The 17,149-nt window shown below is 37.6% G+C and overlaps 1 protein-coding gene across 7 annotated transcripts in view; it reads left to right on the forward strand.

The window, feature by feature from the left end:
* Window positions 1-17,149, forward strand: part of CACNA2D1 (calcium voltage-gated channel auxiliary subunit alpha2delta 1) — a 426,351-nt gene that overhangs the window by 188,618 nt on the left and 220,584 nt on the right. For all 7 annotated transcript variants that reach the window (XM_074592546.1, XM_074568628.1, XM_074572617.1 and 4 more), the window contains exon 4: window positions 9,321-9,380. In XM_074592546.1, the coding sequence (XP_074448647.1) occupies window positions 9,321-9,380 (60 nt within the window). The remainder of the gene's footprint in view (window positions 1-9,320; window positions 9,381-17,149) is intronic.

Genomic DNA, 17,149 nt, shown 5'->3' on the forward strand with positions numbered 1-17,149 from the left:
ACATTTCTTTAAATGTAGTGTTTTGTCCTGGTTATACGCCACTTCTGTGAATTGCATTTTAAACCAAATAAAATATTACAAACAGTAATTTGAATATTCAATATACTTGATATATATATTGAATATTGTTATCAAGTTACATTAACTGTATATTGATATAACTCAATATATTGTTACTGAACTCGTATAAAACTAGAATATTCTGTTAAATGTGTTGTTCAGTTTGAGTATACAATGAGGCAAAATGCAACTACTGTTGCATCCCCTATTTGTTTAAAGAAAACTGTCTTCATTAGTGTTTTTCTTGCATAAGTGATGCAAACCTGTGTCAATGTTTTCTTCTCCCTTTCCTTAGTAAGGAGGTTTTTACTTGATTTGTTCTTTTTCCTACTATTGCCTTTGAAATTAGGCAGTAACAAGTATTTCAGTTGTGTCTGTTGCCATTTGGATCCTAGTCAGATTTTAATGGAACTGCTAGCAGGTATAAATTTTGAGCAGCTGAGTGTGTTTTGTTTGTTTGTTTTTACTGGATATTTACTGGAGATATTAAAGGAGCTGTGAAGCAAGCTGAACTGCATCTACATGTTGGGGTTTTTTTTAAGTTAGAGAAAAATGACATTGTTGTCATTTTAGAATACTTGTTTCGGAGCAGGTTAATTTTGATATTTCTAAAATAAACGTATGTAGTCCTGATTTCTCTCTGGGTTGCTAAAAAATCCACATGCGCTACAATTGCAAAAGCAGGGTAAGAAGGCATGCCTACCCAACGTACCTGCCATCTTCTGATCATGCCTGTGAAGTTACTAGCTCAGCTGAGAAGCTTAAAAGAGTTTCCTAAGGCAGGCAGTGAACTGGAGCTGGTGGTGTGATGCAGTTTGTGATTTGTCGGAGCAGTTGGCAATTTCAGTCTAATGGTTTCAGTGCACGTCCTTCACTTTGTGTTTAAAAATCCAACCCTAATGTGACTTGCATTTAAGGCATATGAATTATTAGAGGGAAAATGTAATAAGCTCTAAGGGTTTGAAACCTCTGCAAATGCGAAGGACAAATTATGTGTTAAAAGAAGTGGTCTTTTGCTTATTCTGTACTGTAGCAAAATTTCACTGTTGGATATCAAAATGCATTTGATAGACTATTTCTTACTCTTCTTTTGTGAATGTTTCCCCTCATGACTTTATCTACACTTCTTTCTTTCTTACTGTCTTTTCTACTGAAACCTTTTTGACCGTATCAAGCTGTCATAATACTGCCAGCTTCTCAAAGGTCCTGATTGCACGCATCCTAGAAATAAAGCCAGGCTTGGGAACTGAACCTTCTTCCTCCCTCCCTCTCCTCATAACTGTGGAAAGTGTAAAATTTAACGAAGTGCTCCTTCTCTACCTTCTGATGAGAATTTCCCATGTTCCTTGTTGGTGTTTAATAATAATTGAACAGAATTATTTTGTGCACTCACGCTTCGGCATATTAAGTTTGTGGGATGCTTCATACAAACCAGATTTCGTACCTCATGGACAGAACTCGGTGCTCCAGTCATAGAAGACAATTTTGTCCTCCCTCTGCTTTTCACTGCGGCTGTGTTTGATTTGTCCTGTCCTCTCAGAAAGGTGCCCTCTGGCAATAATTTTGCACCTGTAGTTCATCTATCCCATTGATTGCTAATGTAAGTTTATTTTCTTCTAGTACCAGTGGTCTTACTAGTTAGGATGATGAACATTAGAGCTCAAGCTGAGGTGGCAACTAGTAAGTTTTCAGACAGCTACTGACTGGTACTTGGCAGCAACCCCCCTGCAACTGCCACGGGTTGTGCACTCACCTAGGTGCATATTCAGTTATACTGCTTTTCCAGAAGTTTAAACGTATGATTTTTAGCTAATTTGTTTATTTATTCACCAGTGATAATTTTCAGCCGTGTATAGAGTTTCAGCAGTTCTGTGATTTGTTTTCAGACAGAATCAAAGATTGTTTGACATTAACTATACATTTTCTACTACTCAAGAATTTTAGATTCTTACTACTTTATTCCTACTTTAGCATAATATACTTAAAAAAACACTTTCAGCACTCTTTTAGGAGCAGAAGAAGTACCGTTGCTATGTCAGTTTTGTCTTCTCTGTTCTATAGTTTGCTACTATTAGCTAAATTCTTAAATCCACCCAATAAGAGAAAGAAAGAAACAGGAGAGAAGAGCTCTTTCTAATTCATGTGTTGGAGAAGGACTGCTTTTATGTGGTGAAGAAGTGTTACTGTGCCAAATGGTCTTTTGGTTTTATACCTTCTGACTTTTCTTATATGACAGTTTTGTCAGACAGGTGATTGTAACGAGATTTTAGTTATCAAAAGCCACATGCATGACGCATTTGCTTGGAGGTCTCCCTATTTCAGTTTTCCCTATTAAAATCGATATGATTATTGATGTCACAAAGCCTTAACTTTACCTGCAATATTGTAATCTCAAGTACTCTAGTTCAGAATTGGCTTCCCATTGATTTCTGATCTTATTTAGAGCAGTGGCTTCATTTATTTTAAGTCTTCTGCTTTACCACTAGAAGGGTAAAATTCCTCTGTGGAGAATCAGCCTGATTCTTCCTTCACTGGTTTAATTAAACAATAGGAATAAAGGTTGTCTTGAATCATAAAGAATGATTTTCACTACAGTTGTTAACAGATTATGAAATCCTTTAAAGCCCTGTCTTCTAAATATATGGAAAGTGAGAATAAATTTTTTCCATTAGATTTCTTTTTAGCCAACATGACAGCCTTGTGTTGGATATGAGGTCATCTTGTTAGAAAAACTGATTAAGAAAGTCTGAAATAGAATTACATTTCCTGTGAATAAGGCCGAAATGGCTTAAAATACATTAGACAAACATACAAATTATGTAAAGTAATTTTCTGTCTATTGTTTAATTAAAGTTGAGTTTTGTAATCTACAGATGGATTAGAAAAAAAATAAATCTAACAATTTAGGTTGTTGGCAATGGTTAACAGTGGAAGACAAAGTTTGAGTCATTATTTTGAATTATGATGAAGAGTATAATATCTACTTTTTCACACATTGTGCTAATTGCTGACTGTTGTGTTAGATTATGTAAAAATTTAGGCGAGTAATTTGTGTGGCGAGTGCTTTGGTAAGTCTCACAACGTCAGCAGACCTGTAACGTACCCTTTTTCCTTATGAACATGTCTCGTCTGCTGCCTCAGATGATGAAAGCGAATTTGGCCCCAGAGAGTAGCTGGGGAATATATCATATGAGGTCTATGTTGTATACAGGAGACCAATTATGAACATACTCTTCGGCTGTGACCTTATATGCTTCAGATCTCCTCATTAACAGACCACAGATCAGATTGCCATCATGTGGCACAGCAGATGCCAGGGTAGGAGAAAGTCTGCGACTCTGCAGTGTAAGTACGTGAAATAAAACCACACTGCAGAACAGCACAAAAATCCCCCAACCCTACTGTTGGTCACCATAAAAAAGAAATCTTAAAAAATCTGTGTAAGTGTTCAAATTCAGGTTACGCTTATACTGAAGACTACGGTATTTACAGAACGGAATACAGCGATGCATAGGATATCAGTTCTTATTTGAGGTAGGGAGATAGGAATTATCACGGAAACTTATGTGCTACAGTGTTAGCGATTAAAATATTTGTAAAAGCAAAAAAAAAAAATTACTTGGAAGAGGAGATCTTAAACCTGTGGTTACATTTTAAATCAGCAAAATGAGGTATGTATTTGGTTCAGTCTAAGACATTGTTTTATGGTTGGAACCATCTTACCAAAACTAATGTGCCACAGCTTCATCAAATCTAGATCAGCTTTTGTGCTGATAATTATTATGAATGCCCGCTGGTGAGAAAGGTCATGTAGCAAATATCTTCATGAGAGTTACATGTAAAAAAGGTAATCAGTCCTTATTAACCCCTCCCATGCCCCACTGGGAGTATGGGAATAAAGACAAAGAAAAGTAAATCCACGTGTATTTATGTGGGGGTTATGGTCTTCCTGTCATTAGCACTTCCATGCGCACTTTTGGGCTACTGACTTTCCAATTTGCAGGTGTTGCTTGTTGAAGTCACACCCCCTTGAGCCAAACCAGGTGATCTTTTCATACAATAGGGAAATTAATGAATAGGGTAATTCATAGGTATTTTGCTAATTCATCACCAGGAATTGCTACAAAAATAAAACATAATCCATGCAAGTAAAGACAGTAGAAACAAGGTGGAAGAAAATAGTTGTAATTTGGTTTAATACAGAATGTAACAGTTTACTGAGGTGAAAATGCAATCCTTTAAAATTCTGTTAGTCTGTGTTAAAGCTGCAGTGAAATAACAGTATGAGTCTTCCATTGGCACTTCAGACACCTTATCCCAGTCTTACAAAGTCTTTTCCTCATATCTGTGTCTTGTAATTTATGTGCAATTCATACTCATCGACAGAAGAGCAATATTTATATTTCAGATACATATATGAAAAACATGTTTGAAACCATGTTTACACATACTCTCTGTGGCTTTTACACTGTTCATGCAAGAACAGGATTGAGTATTTGGATCATATTTTATAATCAGGGTTTGAAGTTCATTGTATGTTTCTACATTGTTCTATTTAAGCTTGATATTGATATATTCTCCCTAGGTATTTATCTTCTTAAAATAACCCAAAAATTCCATGGATTTGGTATTTTAGAAAGCTTTGTGAGGCTATTGATGTCTAGTAACTCTAAGCTTACACATTTTATAATAGCTTAATATATCAAGGGGTAGTCAAATACTATTTTAAAGATAAAATACTTAAAGGAGAGTGAGAAGCACAAAAAAAAAGATTGACTTCATTGTACTGAATATAATTGTAATTGGGCCATTAGCTGACAGAATTCTGCATCGGCTAGGAGCAGATAAAGATATGACATACACGCGCAAAAATGAAGGCTGGAAGATGAATAGGCCTTCTAGGGAGTTGATCTTTACAGAGCAGATAAAGATTCTTAAGGTCTCTTTCTTGCAGTCTGCCACATCAAAGACTGTCTTTCAGAGATAGTAACGTGCACTTGGAACCTGGGGACAAGACCTTTGCAAATGGACAGGTTTGAGATTGATAGGCAGCTGGGCTTTGGTGGTGGGGGGGTTTTGTGTGTGTTTTTTTAGTATTTTATTATTTTTTGTGTGTGTTTGTTTAATCTTTAGTAATCCCTTTAAAAGTTAAAGAAACATTTGTAGGCTGATGGAGTAAATAACTTGGATCTTTTTCTGTCTGTCTTTCCCAATAGACATTTGGCTTTAAAAGTAACAATTCTCTTTGAAAGATTTACAGAAATGCTAATGGCAGGTTACTCTTGACTTCCCTCAAAGTTTGATTAAAAATGCTTGTTTGTGGACAGTGGCTGTCTTTCAACTGATAATTGTTCTTTTATTGATGATCTAAGGATTCTGAAAGTTCCTGAAGATAATGCACCCTGAACAACAGATATTTAGCAAATAGCAAAGCAGCAAGCAGTTCTCATTCATTTTTTAGGAAAAAAAAAAAAAGTGAGTATAAATTCTTGTTTCATCTAGGGACATTTATTAAATAAATGCTTGTTTAACTACAGCGTTTTCCAGCACCTTACATTTGACATCAGTTGCTGTTTCAATAGCAGTGGCTAAATCTAGCATCAGCCCTTTTGATCTCTTACTTAGAAGCACCGTCTCACAGCTCTTTTGGACATGCTCCAAAGACACAGGAACAGACTAACAGCATTTTGTTAACTTTTGCAGCCCTCTCTTCCTGGTCTTAGTTTCTTAATTTGTGTACTGCTTCACAGTAGTTTGAGTTATCACAGCCATCACCTGAGAAACCTTGTTCTCCAGCAGGCTGTGAAAAGCAGGGGTTTTTAAAATACCTTGTAGTAAATCAGAATGTTTCTCTTACGTGTTAGTTTTGTTCCTTCTCCCCTTTTTGGTGGTGTTTGGTTTTTCATCCCCCATATCTAAAAAGAAGGTGGTAAATAGAGCTTCCTTCAAGGCCTAAAAACATCTCACAGCTTTTGTCTTCACAGCACTCGTACAGAGGCATGGAGTAAGAAATTATTAAAGCCTAATATGCAGCAGTACTTTTTTGCATGCTTATCTTAGAACCATTTCTGCTTATTTTCTTGCTTATAAAAATACAAATCTCAACATTTTAGTATTTGCTGGAGAAACCTGTAGGGAACTGCCGTGGGTCATGGTGTTAAGGAAGGTGTTACCTTATTAAACCCTCATTGGAATGAGAGGGAAGATGGGAAGTGTCAGGTGTCAGCCTGCTGTTGTGTTATTCCTCCACCGGCATTCTCCAGAGACTCTTCCATCAAAACAGAGCAGGCAAGACCTGACATTTGCATACCTCAAAAGGAAGCAGGTACAATTTCTTTGAGAGAGATGAAAAATTAGTCTCTCCTTGTGTCACAATAAAGGGCATAGGTAACTTGAGTTTCCTTCACAGTCGAGCTATTTTTGACCCAGGAGTCTTGACTTTTTACTCTTGCTCTAAACAAAGCTCTCTCTGTGGGAGGGTGAACGTCTCAGTCATTAGGCTCCATGTTGCTGTAGCAGTTACATTTCTCCTTGCATAGAAATGAGGAACTTCTGAGAATACCTTAGCTTCATAAAACACTTATTAATTTTTTTGTAACTAATTTTGTATACTCTTCCCTTATCTGTCCTAAAAATATCAAAAGTATTACACAGGAGAGACTGATTCTGGTTTTTGCATGTACAGACTTCCTATCAGTCAACCCATATCTTTTGAAAAAAACACCTGCTTCTTGAAAATGAAGTCCTTCCATGATCTGCGTCCTTGTGATAGCCTGCACATAAAAGTTGATAAAGTCTTCTGCTGGAGATGAGCTGGGTGATGAGAGGCCCAGCTGGTGGTCATGGGTGGGTTTTCGTTTGGACGAGTCAAGGAACACAGCCATTTTCTTGTTGTTCACCATTGTAACTGGTTTCGTGCGTTTTCATATGAGCTTAACTACCTTTAACAACTTTTTAACCTTGTCCTCTGTACCTCAAATGACAACTTCTCATTTTGGAAACTTTTTTGTAGTATAAAGAGCTGTTGAAATTGTGCATAGTGTTATTTAGCAGGTCTTTTAGGCAGTTAGGATGGGTTCTAACTTAAACCTGACTGAAAAATTCTTCAAGGAGAAGAATTTGTTGGGGATTATTCTCTTTTTCTCCATTTGAGTCCAACTTCCCCAACCCCCAGAAAAAAAGCAAAACAAAAAAAACACCCAAAACCAAAAAAAACCCACAACCAACCCAAAACTTTTACTTTTTTAATTTACTTTTAGCATTTTTGCTTTATGGTACAGAGTAGGTGAAGACTGAGGGATATCAAGCGTGGCTGCAGTTCTTTCCATGCAAAATTCATAGTAATGTTAATGCTTGACATAAATTTCTCTTCATAATCCATTTATCAGTTTGTGCATTTATGTTCTACCGTCTGTGGTAGAAAGCAGTTGCAGTTCACTGGGTACTTTAAGGTAATGAAGCAGACTGGGAGGGAAATCTAAGGGCAGTGTTAACTGCCGCTATTTGCGTGCGTAGAAAGTGTCATATCTTGCTTTGCTGCAATCTTATGCTGCAATACATGACTTAATCTGCTCGAACTCATCAGAGGATAGGCCAAATGTAGATGCAGAACTGGCTATAGTGAATGAGGAAATTAGATGGACAAAATTGTTCTAGTACATTACCAGAAAACTGAAAATACTGCAGGTGTCTGAGGTGTTTGTCCAGCGCGGTCAAGGGAGAGTTGCACTGTGCTTTTTCCCAGTGTAATGCATCAAGTATTACATTATATATTATAGTTTTTCTTTTGTAAATGTGGTACTTGGCTGCTCTGCAGGGTACCTCAAGTTGGCAATGCCTGTAATTGCCAGTGACTTTCTATTAGCCAACAATCATTTCAATTGACAATAAGAGGAGTGAGTGGGGACACTTATTTTCTGGCAGCAGAGCACACAGGTTTGTTGGGGTTTTTTGTTTATGTAGGATGTTTGAAAATGAAAAAGAAAAGAGAAGGTCATAAGTTTTGCTTTGTGAAATTTATCATCCTGATAGTTGTTAGAGGGACTGCCCTCGCGGGATCAGATAACATAGTGGTTGCTGAGGTGAGATTCCGACAGCACCATCTCTGCGATTCCAGCTGACGTGAACTTTCTGGTCATGTTCCTTTTGGTTGTTAGCAAGAACTGACAGTTGACTCAACTGAAAACACGACTCAGACCAGCCGTTCATTTTCTGTAGGAACTGGTCTGACTATTAAAAGAATCATCAGGCCTACCGTGCAAAACTCCCCAGAAACGGTTGCTAAAATGTTTACTGGGCTATAAAATGATTTGGTCCTCAAAGTAAGTCACTCAAAAATTAGGACACGGCTGAGTCCACATGAACTTTGTTCACACCTGGTAACTGCTGCTTCAGAGTGAGCTTGCTTGCTTTCGGGCTGGGTGGTTGCCTCCAGGGCTGCCGGCCCTGGGCAGCTCGGCTGGAGAACATGTATAACTCTTGGCAACTTGTATGTGCAACATTGTAGTAAACTTCTGATAAGCGTATACAAACAGATTTTTTTCCAAAGGCATAATTTTGTACGAAGAGGGATATGTCATCAACCCAATGGATAAGTCTGTACAAGAGATTGATTGGAAAGCACATAATCTGATCATGGCTGTGCGCTGTGCTTTGCTTCCCATGCGATGAAGTGGACAAACTGGATTTTCTTTCAAATTTTCTTTCAAAATACCCTCTAGGAGCACGCCTGTTACTCTGCAGCTGCTAATGCGTATGCAGTCCATGGGACCAGACTACAGCTAGTCCAAATTACTGAGTTTTTATGGCTCCCTAATGATCACAGGGGATGTCAGTACTTCCTATAACTGAAGCTAAATAATTTAATGGAGAAATAAATGTCCATAATTCTTGTCATTGGATTGTAGATTAAATTAATACATATAAGGCAAGGTGGTGTGTGTAAAGAGAAAGTATTTTCAGAAGGATATTTACAGATTTTAAACTGAACTAGAACTTCTTAAATTATATTGGAAGGAGTGTTAAGCTTTCTATTGTATGATTACAGTACTTAAATAGGGAAATCGTACAGAAAATAGCATTTTTTAAAGTGTGACGGTGCATCTTTACTCAAATACACATAATTTTCAAATAAGTACAAAAAAGTGTAGCTGTATAGAAAATCGTATAAAGAAAACATGTATATGAAGAAATTAAAAAAGACTTTGCTATGCGAAAAATCAGTAAAGACTAAAATTTATGTCCTCTTTCTTTGTCTTCAGCGCCTCGCTAAAGAAGCAGAGAAGTACCAAGCATCACATCAGTGGAGGGATGAGTTTGGGGTAAGTTTCAGATTTTCTTCTTTTAACTTTCTCAGATTTTTTTTTTCGTCTTTGAAATCTTAACTATATTCTTATGAACAAGTGTTTTATATATCCACCACAGAAAGAGTCATTGACTATGAATGGGCATTTTACTTTATTCAGTAAACAGAGTCTCAGACTGGGTGTCCAGAGAATAAAGTGGACTTTTCACTTCAGAAGCTCATCGAGAGCTTCACAGACCCAGGGATGTAGCTCTGAGTTGTACACGAGACATCTGTTTGTTTTGACATGCAAGGCATGATTTCAGAGAAGACATCTGAGTGATGGCTACTCTAAGTTAAAAGTGTGCTACTCCAAGCACTGAAACACAGAATCGTAGAAAAGATTTTTATGAGTTGTTTTTTGCTATGTAGTGGAAAAAAGTAGGAAAAAGTAGGAAAAGGAATTTGGTTATCTACGTGACTGTGTATATTGAGAGTCAAAGACCATTTTTCTAGAAACCCTTTCCATACTTCAGTAATTACATCTCTTCTCTTCAATATTCTGGTACTACTGAAAGAGGCCCTAACCTGACCAGACACTAAACTATCTTCTTCAATCATTTCAGACTTTACTGAAAAACAAGTGAGATAATTGTAAAACGTACAACATTGATTTTTTTATTACCAATGAAGCCAAATTAATATTGTGCTGCATGATTATAAGCCTGTTAATTTTAGGCTACAGCTCCCTGCTAAGTGTCGAAGTCATTTATTATGCCTTTATTACCTGTTCCTTCAGAAATAAAAGCAGATGGTTCTTTTACGTGATGCTGCTACAAACCTAGTCTGTGTTTGCACATCCACTAGAATCACAGTGGCACACAGTCAAATGCACAACGGTTTTCTATGATGTCCCTTCTGATCTAGTGTTCTTCAGTCACTTGAAGATCTGAAAACAAGTAGACAAAAAAGCCCCTAAGGTCAGGCCAAATAATTCAGATACGAGTGAATGGCTTTTAGGAGAGCAAAGAAGGTGTGGACACAGCCTGAATGCTTTTAAGTGTGCTCTCTGCACAGGCACAGCTTCTAATACACAGTAAAACACAGAATCCATATTCCATAGGATGCAATAATGAGAACGCTACAGCGACCTTTTCTGCTAATCTGTCTCTGGTTTGAATAGAAAACAAAACCTGCAGGTTTGATGGACTCAGTGCAGGCCAGTGTGAGTACGGTCAGATGCTCTTTCTAATCATTTTGCTTCTTACTGTACACACTGGTCACTCATCAAAACCACTGTCTCAGTTTTTGGTTTTCTTTTTGCCCTTTACTCAGTCATACCAGAGAGGCTTCTGGCCTTATCAGAATTCATTGCAAAGGAGAGATCTCAAAGTAATTTTGAAATGTGATTTTATATTAACGTGGTGGCTCAGACAAGGCTGTGGTCAGAATAAAATAAAAAAAAAAAGCAGTTGGATTTATAATAAAGTAACTGCAAACTGAGCTTGTGCTTTACTGTTTTGAATTTGGATGAGAACAGTGTGCACCATATAATAACCTTGACATTAGGTTATGCAATTAAATTTCAAATAAATGTATTAAGCCTCTTATAATTTAATTTGTTCCATTTTTGCCAGAAGTAATCTTTCTTCTCTTCTGGCCTACTTTTTAGAAAATGCCTGCTCAAATTAGTTTGCACACAGATCTTTCTGATAAACTTAATTTTCACTGGAAGATTCATTCTCCTAATGGCTGTGATGGAAAACAGAGAATATACTGTAAAACTTCCTGCAGATGAGGGTTCTTAAAGTACTTCTGATCACATTATGAATGGTCTACATTATGTTATACGAGGTTTATTTCTTGTCTGGGATTTGGTTTTGGGTGATGAAAGCCCTTCCAGCAGCATTGCACATGAGTCACTGTAGAAAGAAACTCTTTGGGACAATCTATTTCAGCTTCTAATGAGCTCACGATCAGCAATGTCATTGACAGTCAGATTGCAGCCAAATAGTAGCCTATGGAGTTTTAAAGAGAAAATACCACAAACATTCCTTCTAGGGAAGTATATATGGGTTGATTTGGTGGAACAAATCCAAAAGAGGAGGGGCAAAGAGGGCTGGCCATAGTACCAATGTCTATATAGAGCTATAAGGGCTGTGTCAATCAAAAGACTGCCACAGTGACTGTTCTAACACCTAATTCTAAATATTAATGTTTATTAGAATCATAGAATAGTTTGGGTTGGAAGGGAAATTTAAAGGTCGTCTAGTCCAAGTCCCCTGCAATGAGAAGCGGAGTTATTGCACAGTTTGCAGCAAAAGAAACATGTAAGCATTAAGGACTTCAAAGATTTTATTTGTACTTTACTGTCACAGTATAATAAAAATTCACCATCCTCAGATATGGTCTTTTGAAATCAGCTAGTACAGAGAAAAGTCTTTGAACATCCAGATTTGGTCCCACAGCCTCATTTGTGATATTTCAGCAAATAATTTCATGTAAAGACTGCCAGAATTGACAAAAGGAGAGAATTCGCTTATCTTTTAGGAAAAAAGTTCAGACTAAACCATTGGTAGAAACACAAATCCACATCTGTTAAAATCTCTTTTCCTTACTATTTGTAATTGAATGAGAGTAGAATTTCTTCCAATATTTCTAGTACTATAGTATATTAAATTTCAGCTACCTGAGGAATACCAAACAAAGAAAAATGGAAGTGAAAGTTTAAGTTTTGACTTTTTGTTAAATCATAGAATCATACAATGTTTTGGGTTGGAAGGCACCTTAAAGATCACCCAGTTCCAACCTCTCTACCATGAGCAGGAACACCTTCCCCTAGACTAGGTTGCTCAAATTCTCACCCAACCTGGGTCTGAACACTTCCTAGGAGGTGGCATCCACAGCTTCTCTGGACAACCTGTTCCAGTGTCTCACCACCCTTATAGTAAAGAATTTCATCCTAATATCTAATCTAAATCTACCTTCCTTCAGCTTTAAAACCATTCCCCCTTGTCCTACACTCACTGGTAAAGAGTCCCTCCCATCTTTCCTCTAGGCCCCCTTTAAGTACTGGAAGACTGCTATAAGGTCTCACCAGAGCCTTCTCTTCTCCAGACTGAACAACTGCAACTCTCTCAGCCTGTCCTCATAGGAGAGAGGCTCCAGCCTCCTGATCATCTTTGTGGGCCTCCTCTGGACCCGCTCGAGCAAGTCCACGTATTTCTTATGTTGGGGGCTCCAGAGCTGGACACAATAGTCCAGGTGGGGTCTCACAAGAGCAGAGCAGAGGAGCAGAACCACTTCCCTTGACCTGCTGGCCACGCTTCTTTTGATGCAGCCCAGGATGTGGTTGGCTTTCTGAGCCACAAGCATACATTGCCAGCTCACATTCAGTTTTATATCACCATAGGCCTTTACATCACCTCCAAGGCCTGCTCCACAGGGCTGCTCTCGATCCACTCATTGCCCAGCCTGTATCCATGTTTGGGCTTGTGGTGACCCAGGTGCAGGACCTTGTACTTGGCCTTGTTGAACTTCATGAGGTTTGCATGGGACCACCTTTCAAGCCTGTCCAGGTTCCTCTAGATGGCATCCCTTCCCTCCAGCATGTCAACCATGCCACACAGCTTGGTGTTATCCACAAACTTTCTGAGGGTGAACTCAATCCAACTGTCCATGTCCCCAACAAAGACGTTAAATAATACTGGTCCCATTTCAGACTTTTGAGGGACACCACTTGTCACTGGTCTCCACCAGGCCATTGAGCCGTTGACTGCAATTCTTTGTGTGTGACCATCCAGCCAATTCCTTATCCACTGAGTGGTCCACTCATCAAATTCACGTCTCTTCATTTTGAAGGCAAGGATGTTGTGTGGGATGTTGTGTGCTTTGCACAAGTCCAGGTAGATGTCATCAGTCACTCTTCCCTTCTCTAGCGGTGCTATAACCCCATTGTAGAAGGCCACTAAATTTGCCAGGAGCAACTTGCCCTTAGTGAAGCCATGCTGGCTGTCTCGAATCACATTCCTGTCCCCCATGTGCCTTAGCATAGTTTCCAGGAGCATCTGCTCCATGATCTCGCCAGGATCAATAGTTAAAGAAATCTTCACCAAAGTTTAAGAATTTTAAAATTTTACTTTGGTTTTATCTGAAATAAACTGTTTATGTTTGCCAAATCAAAAATAACTGTGAACATAGAAATCTCAGACCAGTATTAATTTGACCCTGGGAAGCTGTGATCCAGCAATTTACTGAACAGCAAATATCTGATGTTAGCGAAGGTGTATTCATACTCCTATCCTTCTGTCACCTTGCATAGCTTTCTAAATACACAGATTGACACTGGGGGCTATATATATTCTTTTTTATTAATAAATGAATATTGAACGTCTCAAGAGCAAAAATAAAAATCTAAGATTAGTTAAGAGCGTGTATCTTACGTATTTACCATTAGTTTTTAGCTAAGTGACAGAAATAAGGTTCATAACAGATTTTTGGTATTTTGCATTGATAATTAAATACCAAAATAATTTTGGCAATTACTTTTTAATTTTCTAAAACGTGCAAAATGATTCAAAGGAATATTAATTAAGAATAATAATTAAGAATACTGAATGTATTCTGAATAAAAAAAAGGAAAAAAAATAATTAATATTCAATTGTAATGTGGTGTTTCATGATTAAGCACAAAGTCGACTAAAATATCTGAACTGCAGCTTACATCTACAGCCCTAAAATAATACTTACCTGTTAGAAAACTGTTAAGTCTTTAGAGAATGTTTGTGAAGTTTATGAAGGCATATCCAAAGCGCTTAACTTCAAAGAAATAAAGAAATGCCACTCTCGGCTTCTTCCTCCATCAGTATTGCCCAATTCCCTAGCTGCATGTACAGCTGGAGAAATAAAACCTACTTAAATGTTTTTAGATTAATGCAGTTACAAACCAATATTTCTAAATGAAACAGCCTTGTCAGTTTGAATTTTCTTGTATGCTGCAGAGTGAAAAGGGGGGTGGTTTTGACACTTGTGATGGTCCAATTAATTTTCTGGCATAGAGATGCATGAAAAAAATTGTACCTGAATTGGAAGAAGGAGGGGAGAATTCTGTACGAAATAATTGCTGTTATTCCCCAAACAGATCTTCTACAATTACATTTGATACCACATTTGATTGCCTTGCAATGGTTGGTTAACTAAAGCAATTTTGTTTCCAGTTGGGTTGCAATATTAATTGTACTTACACATGTATAAACATAAGGGATATCTCATTTGTATTTTAACAAGGGGTGACTTTATGGATGGCCTATTAGCATCCACTTATTTGTATGAAGACTGAATCTCAGACTTTTAGGAATTAATTATCACATTAAAATACCATATGAAAAATCCTTTCAATATGCCTTATCTTTTAACCAACAGTATTATTTTATATTCTTCTGTGTAAATGATGATTTTCTGAGCCCTGGTATATGGCATGCTATCCTGAGATAGCATTTGCTGTGATTATAACATGTAGGCTGTTCTTTATGTACCAACTAGGCTTAAAAGTAAAGACAAAAGGTCATGGAAATATTACTATGGAATTATGATATTTTTTTTCTAGTACAAATATTGGCTGCATAGAACTGTAGTGAAAAGTTGCTCAGCAGAGAAACGGAAGATAAAAAGGACAACTGAGATAAAACAAGTCTCACATCACAAGAGTTGATCCAAGAGGTGACCTGCAAGAGCAGAGCAGTAGTAGGCATCTCTGTGCGTGGCATGTCTTGCAGATTGAAGATTTTTTGTAACATCATGAATGTTACAAAAACGCTCAAACATTGCATTTTTAAAAGCCTCAACTGGGAAACAAACAAACAGAACATCAAACTTCCAGCTTTAATACTGCTAAAGAGGCAGACAGGCTTTGTCTTTTGAAAGATGGAAAAACTGAAGAAAAGCTAGAATACTTCTTCTCTCAGAACATCAGAGAGAGGATACAGCTCTCTTACGGCTTGTACCTCTGATAGTGCTCTTGGGTCCTCAAAGCATCTGTGGGAAATGATACTGTTTGGATTTGGCTCCAGACCTGGGGTACAGGGAACTGGTCCCCACAGACACAGAGTAGGTATGGGATCCTTTCCCAGGCAAGTCATATACACTTCATAATTTTGTGGAAGGTTTTGCAACAAAAATTGGGCAAAGTGTCAAGCTGTCTGTATCTTCACACAATGCTCTGATCCAAAACCCAGTGAAATAAATCTTCTGTTGATTTTGATTCATTTTAGACAAGGCCTCACACATCTAAAGCCTTTGTGATTTGGAAAAAAATATGCCAAATGATTGATTTAAATTGACAGGCAGATGGTCAAGGTTTTAGGCAGGATAAAATTTTATTCTCTGAAAGGCTGTGTGCCACCTTCTCTTCTGTGACATATAGCTTTCATTTGTGTATACTTTAAAATAAAAGTGGCATATCTCACTGAAAGGAATGAAATCAGCTTTTTTTCTGTCAGTGGTTGTTTGCACTTGGACATCTGTCTACTCAGGGGACAGACCTCTGTGTGTGCGCTGGGAGTGGTTGGAAGGTAAGGTACAAAGGAAATAAGAATGAATCCTAGTTACTGAAATTGGGTGTGTTTAGGAGTTACTCTGATGTTTATTTGGTGCTTATCACGTCACCTATACCTTTTTGATTCATAAAAACGCACTGAGTACTGCAGGCATTTCTGCAAGTTTTTCAATAGTGCTTTCTTAAAACAAGAGAGGAGATACAGCAGTTACAGCATTTGAAGCACACTCTTCCTTTCCTAGGATCTCCATAATTAGTAAGAAGAGATTCACCTTAATGTAGAAATTCGCTGTGAACACGCCCGTGCTGCAGCCCGTGTGGAGACACGTGACATGGGCTTCACCAGACGAGTGCAGAATTGGTCTGGCATTCCTTACCAGCAACGGGATCCCACTGTCCATTTGTCCATCCCCAGCATCCCAGCCCTAATGTTCGGGCTCTTATTTTCACAAAGTCTCAGCGATACCTTCTGGTTTACAAATTTCTAGGAGGCACTAGTTAGATATAAGAAATATGTCTTAAAGGAAAAAAAAAAATCCAATAGAAAACTTTTTTTAAGGGTAATGCCTCTTGCTAGCTTGGCTGGAGTTTTATAATTTCCTAGACTCCCTCAGGTGAGTCTTTAAGTCTAAAAATCATTGTATTCCTCTGAAATCTGGGTTGCCATAGGAGAGCTCTTCCACGCTTATTTTCCATTATATAAGATCTAATGTGATCCTGTATAAGGGTAAACCCAACATAAGTGTTAGTGTGATTAATCATTTGAACACATTTGTAACCACATTTTTAATCCCTGATTTATTTATTTTTTCACACTTTAGGAATTTTAAACCAATTAGGAAGTTGATAAGGAAGATGGCAAACGATAGCTTTACGTTCAGAATCAAGATTATCTATAAACAGCGATTTTAAATGTATAACTGTAGCGGAGCTAGCTTTTCTGCCATATATTTTGGTCTTTAGATTTTGGTTATTTATCATCTCTTAATATGCTTACATTGAGTATAGGAGCGTAACTTTATAATATAAATCACTGCAAGGATCTCATCTGTGCAGTGAAGTGCTTCCTTGGTAGGGAACTTGCCAAAAAATCTTTTAGAGTAAAGTAAAGAAACACCTTCAATCATTGTCGAATCTTTCAGGCATTCCATTTTATCTGAAAAATCAAATACGTTAAAAGACGTCTAATACTCTTTTTACTTATTGACCAGGCAACCCATTTAAAAAATGTGCATCTTCTGAAAAAGGGGCGG

Source organism: Larus michahellis, chromosome 1 (assembly GCF_964199755.1).
Source record: "Larus michahellis chromosome 1, bLarMic1.1, whole genome shotgun sequence".
Lineage (NCBI taxonomy): Eukaryota > Metazoa > Chordata > Aves > Charadriiformes > Laridae > Larus > Larus michahellis.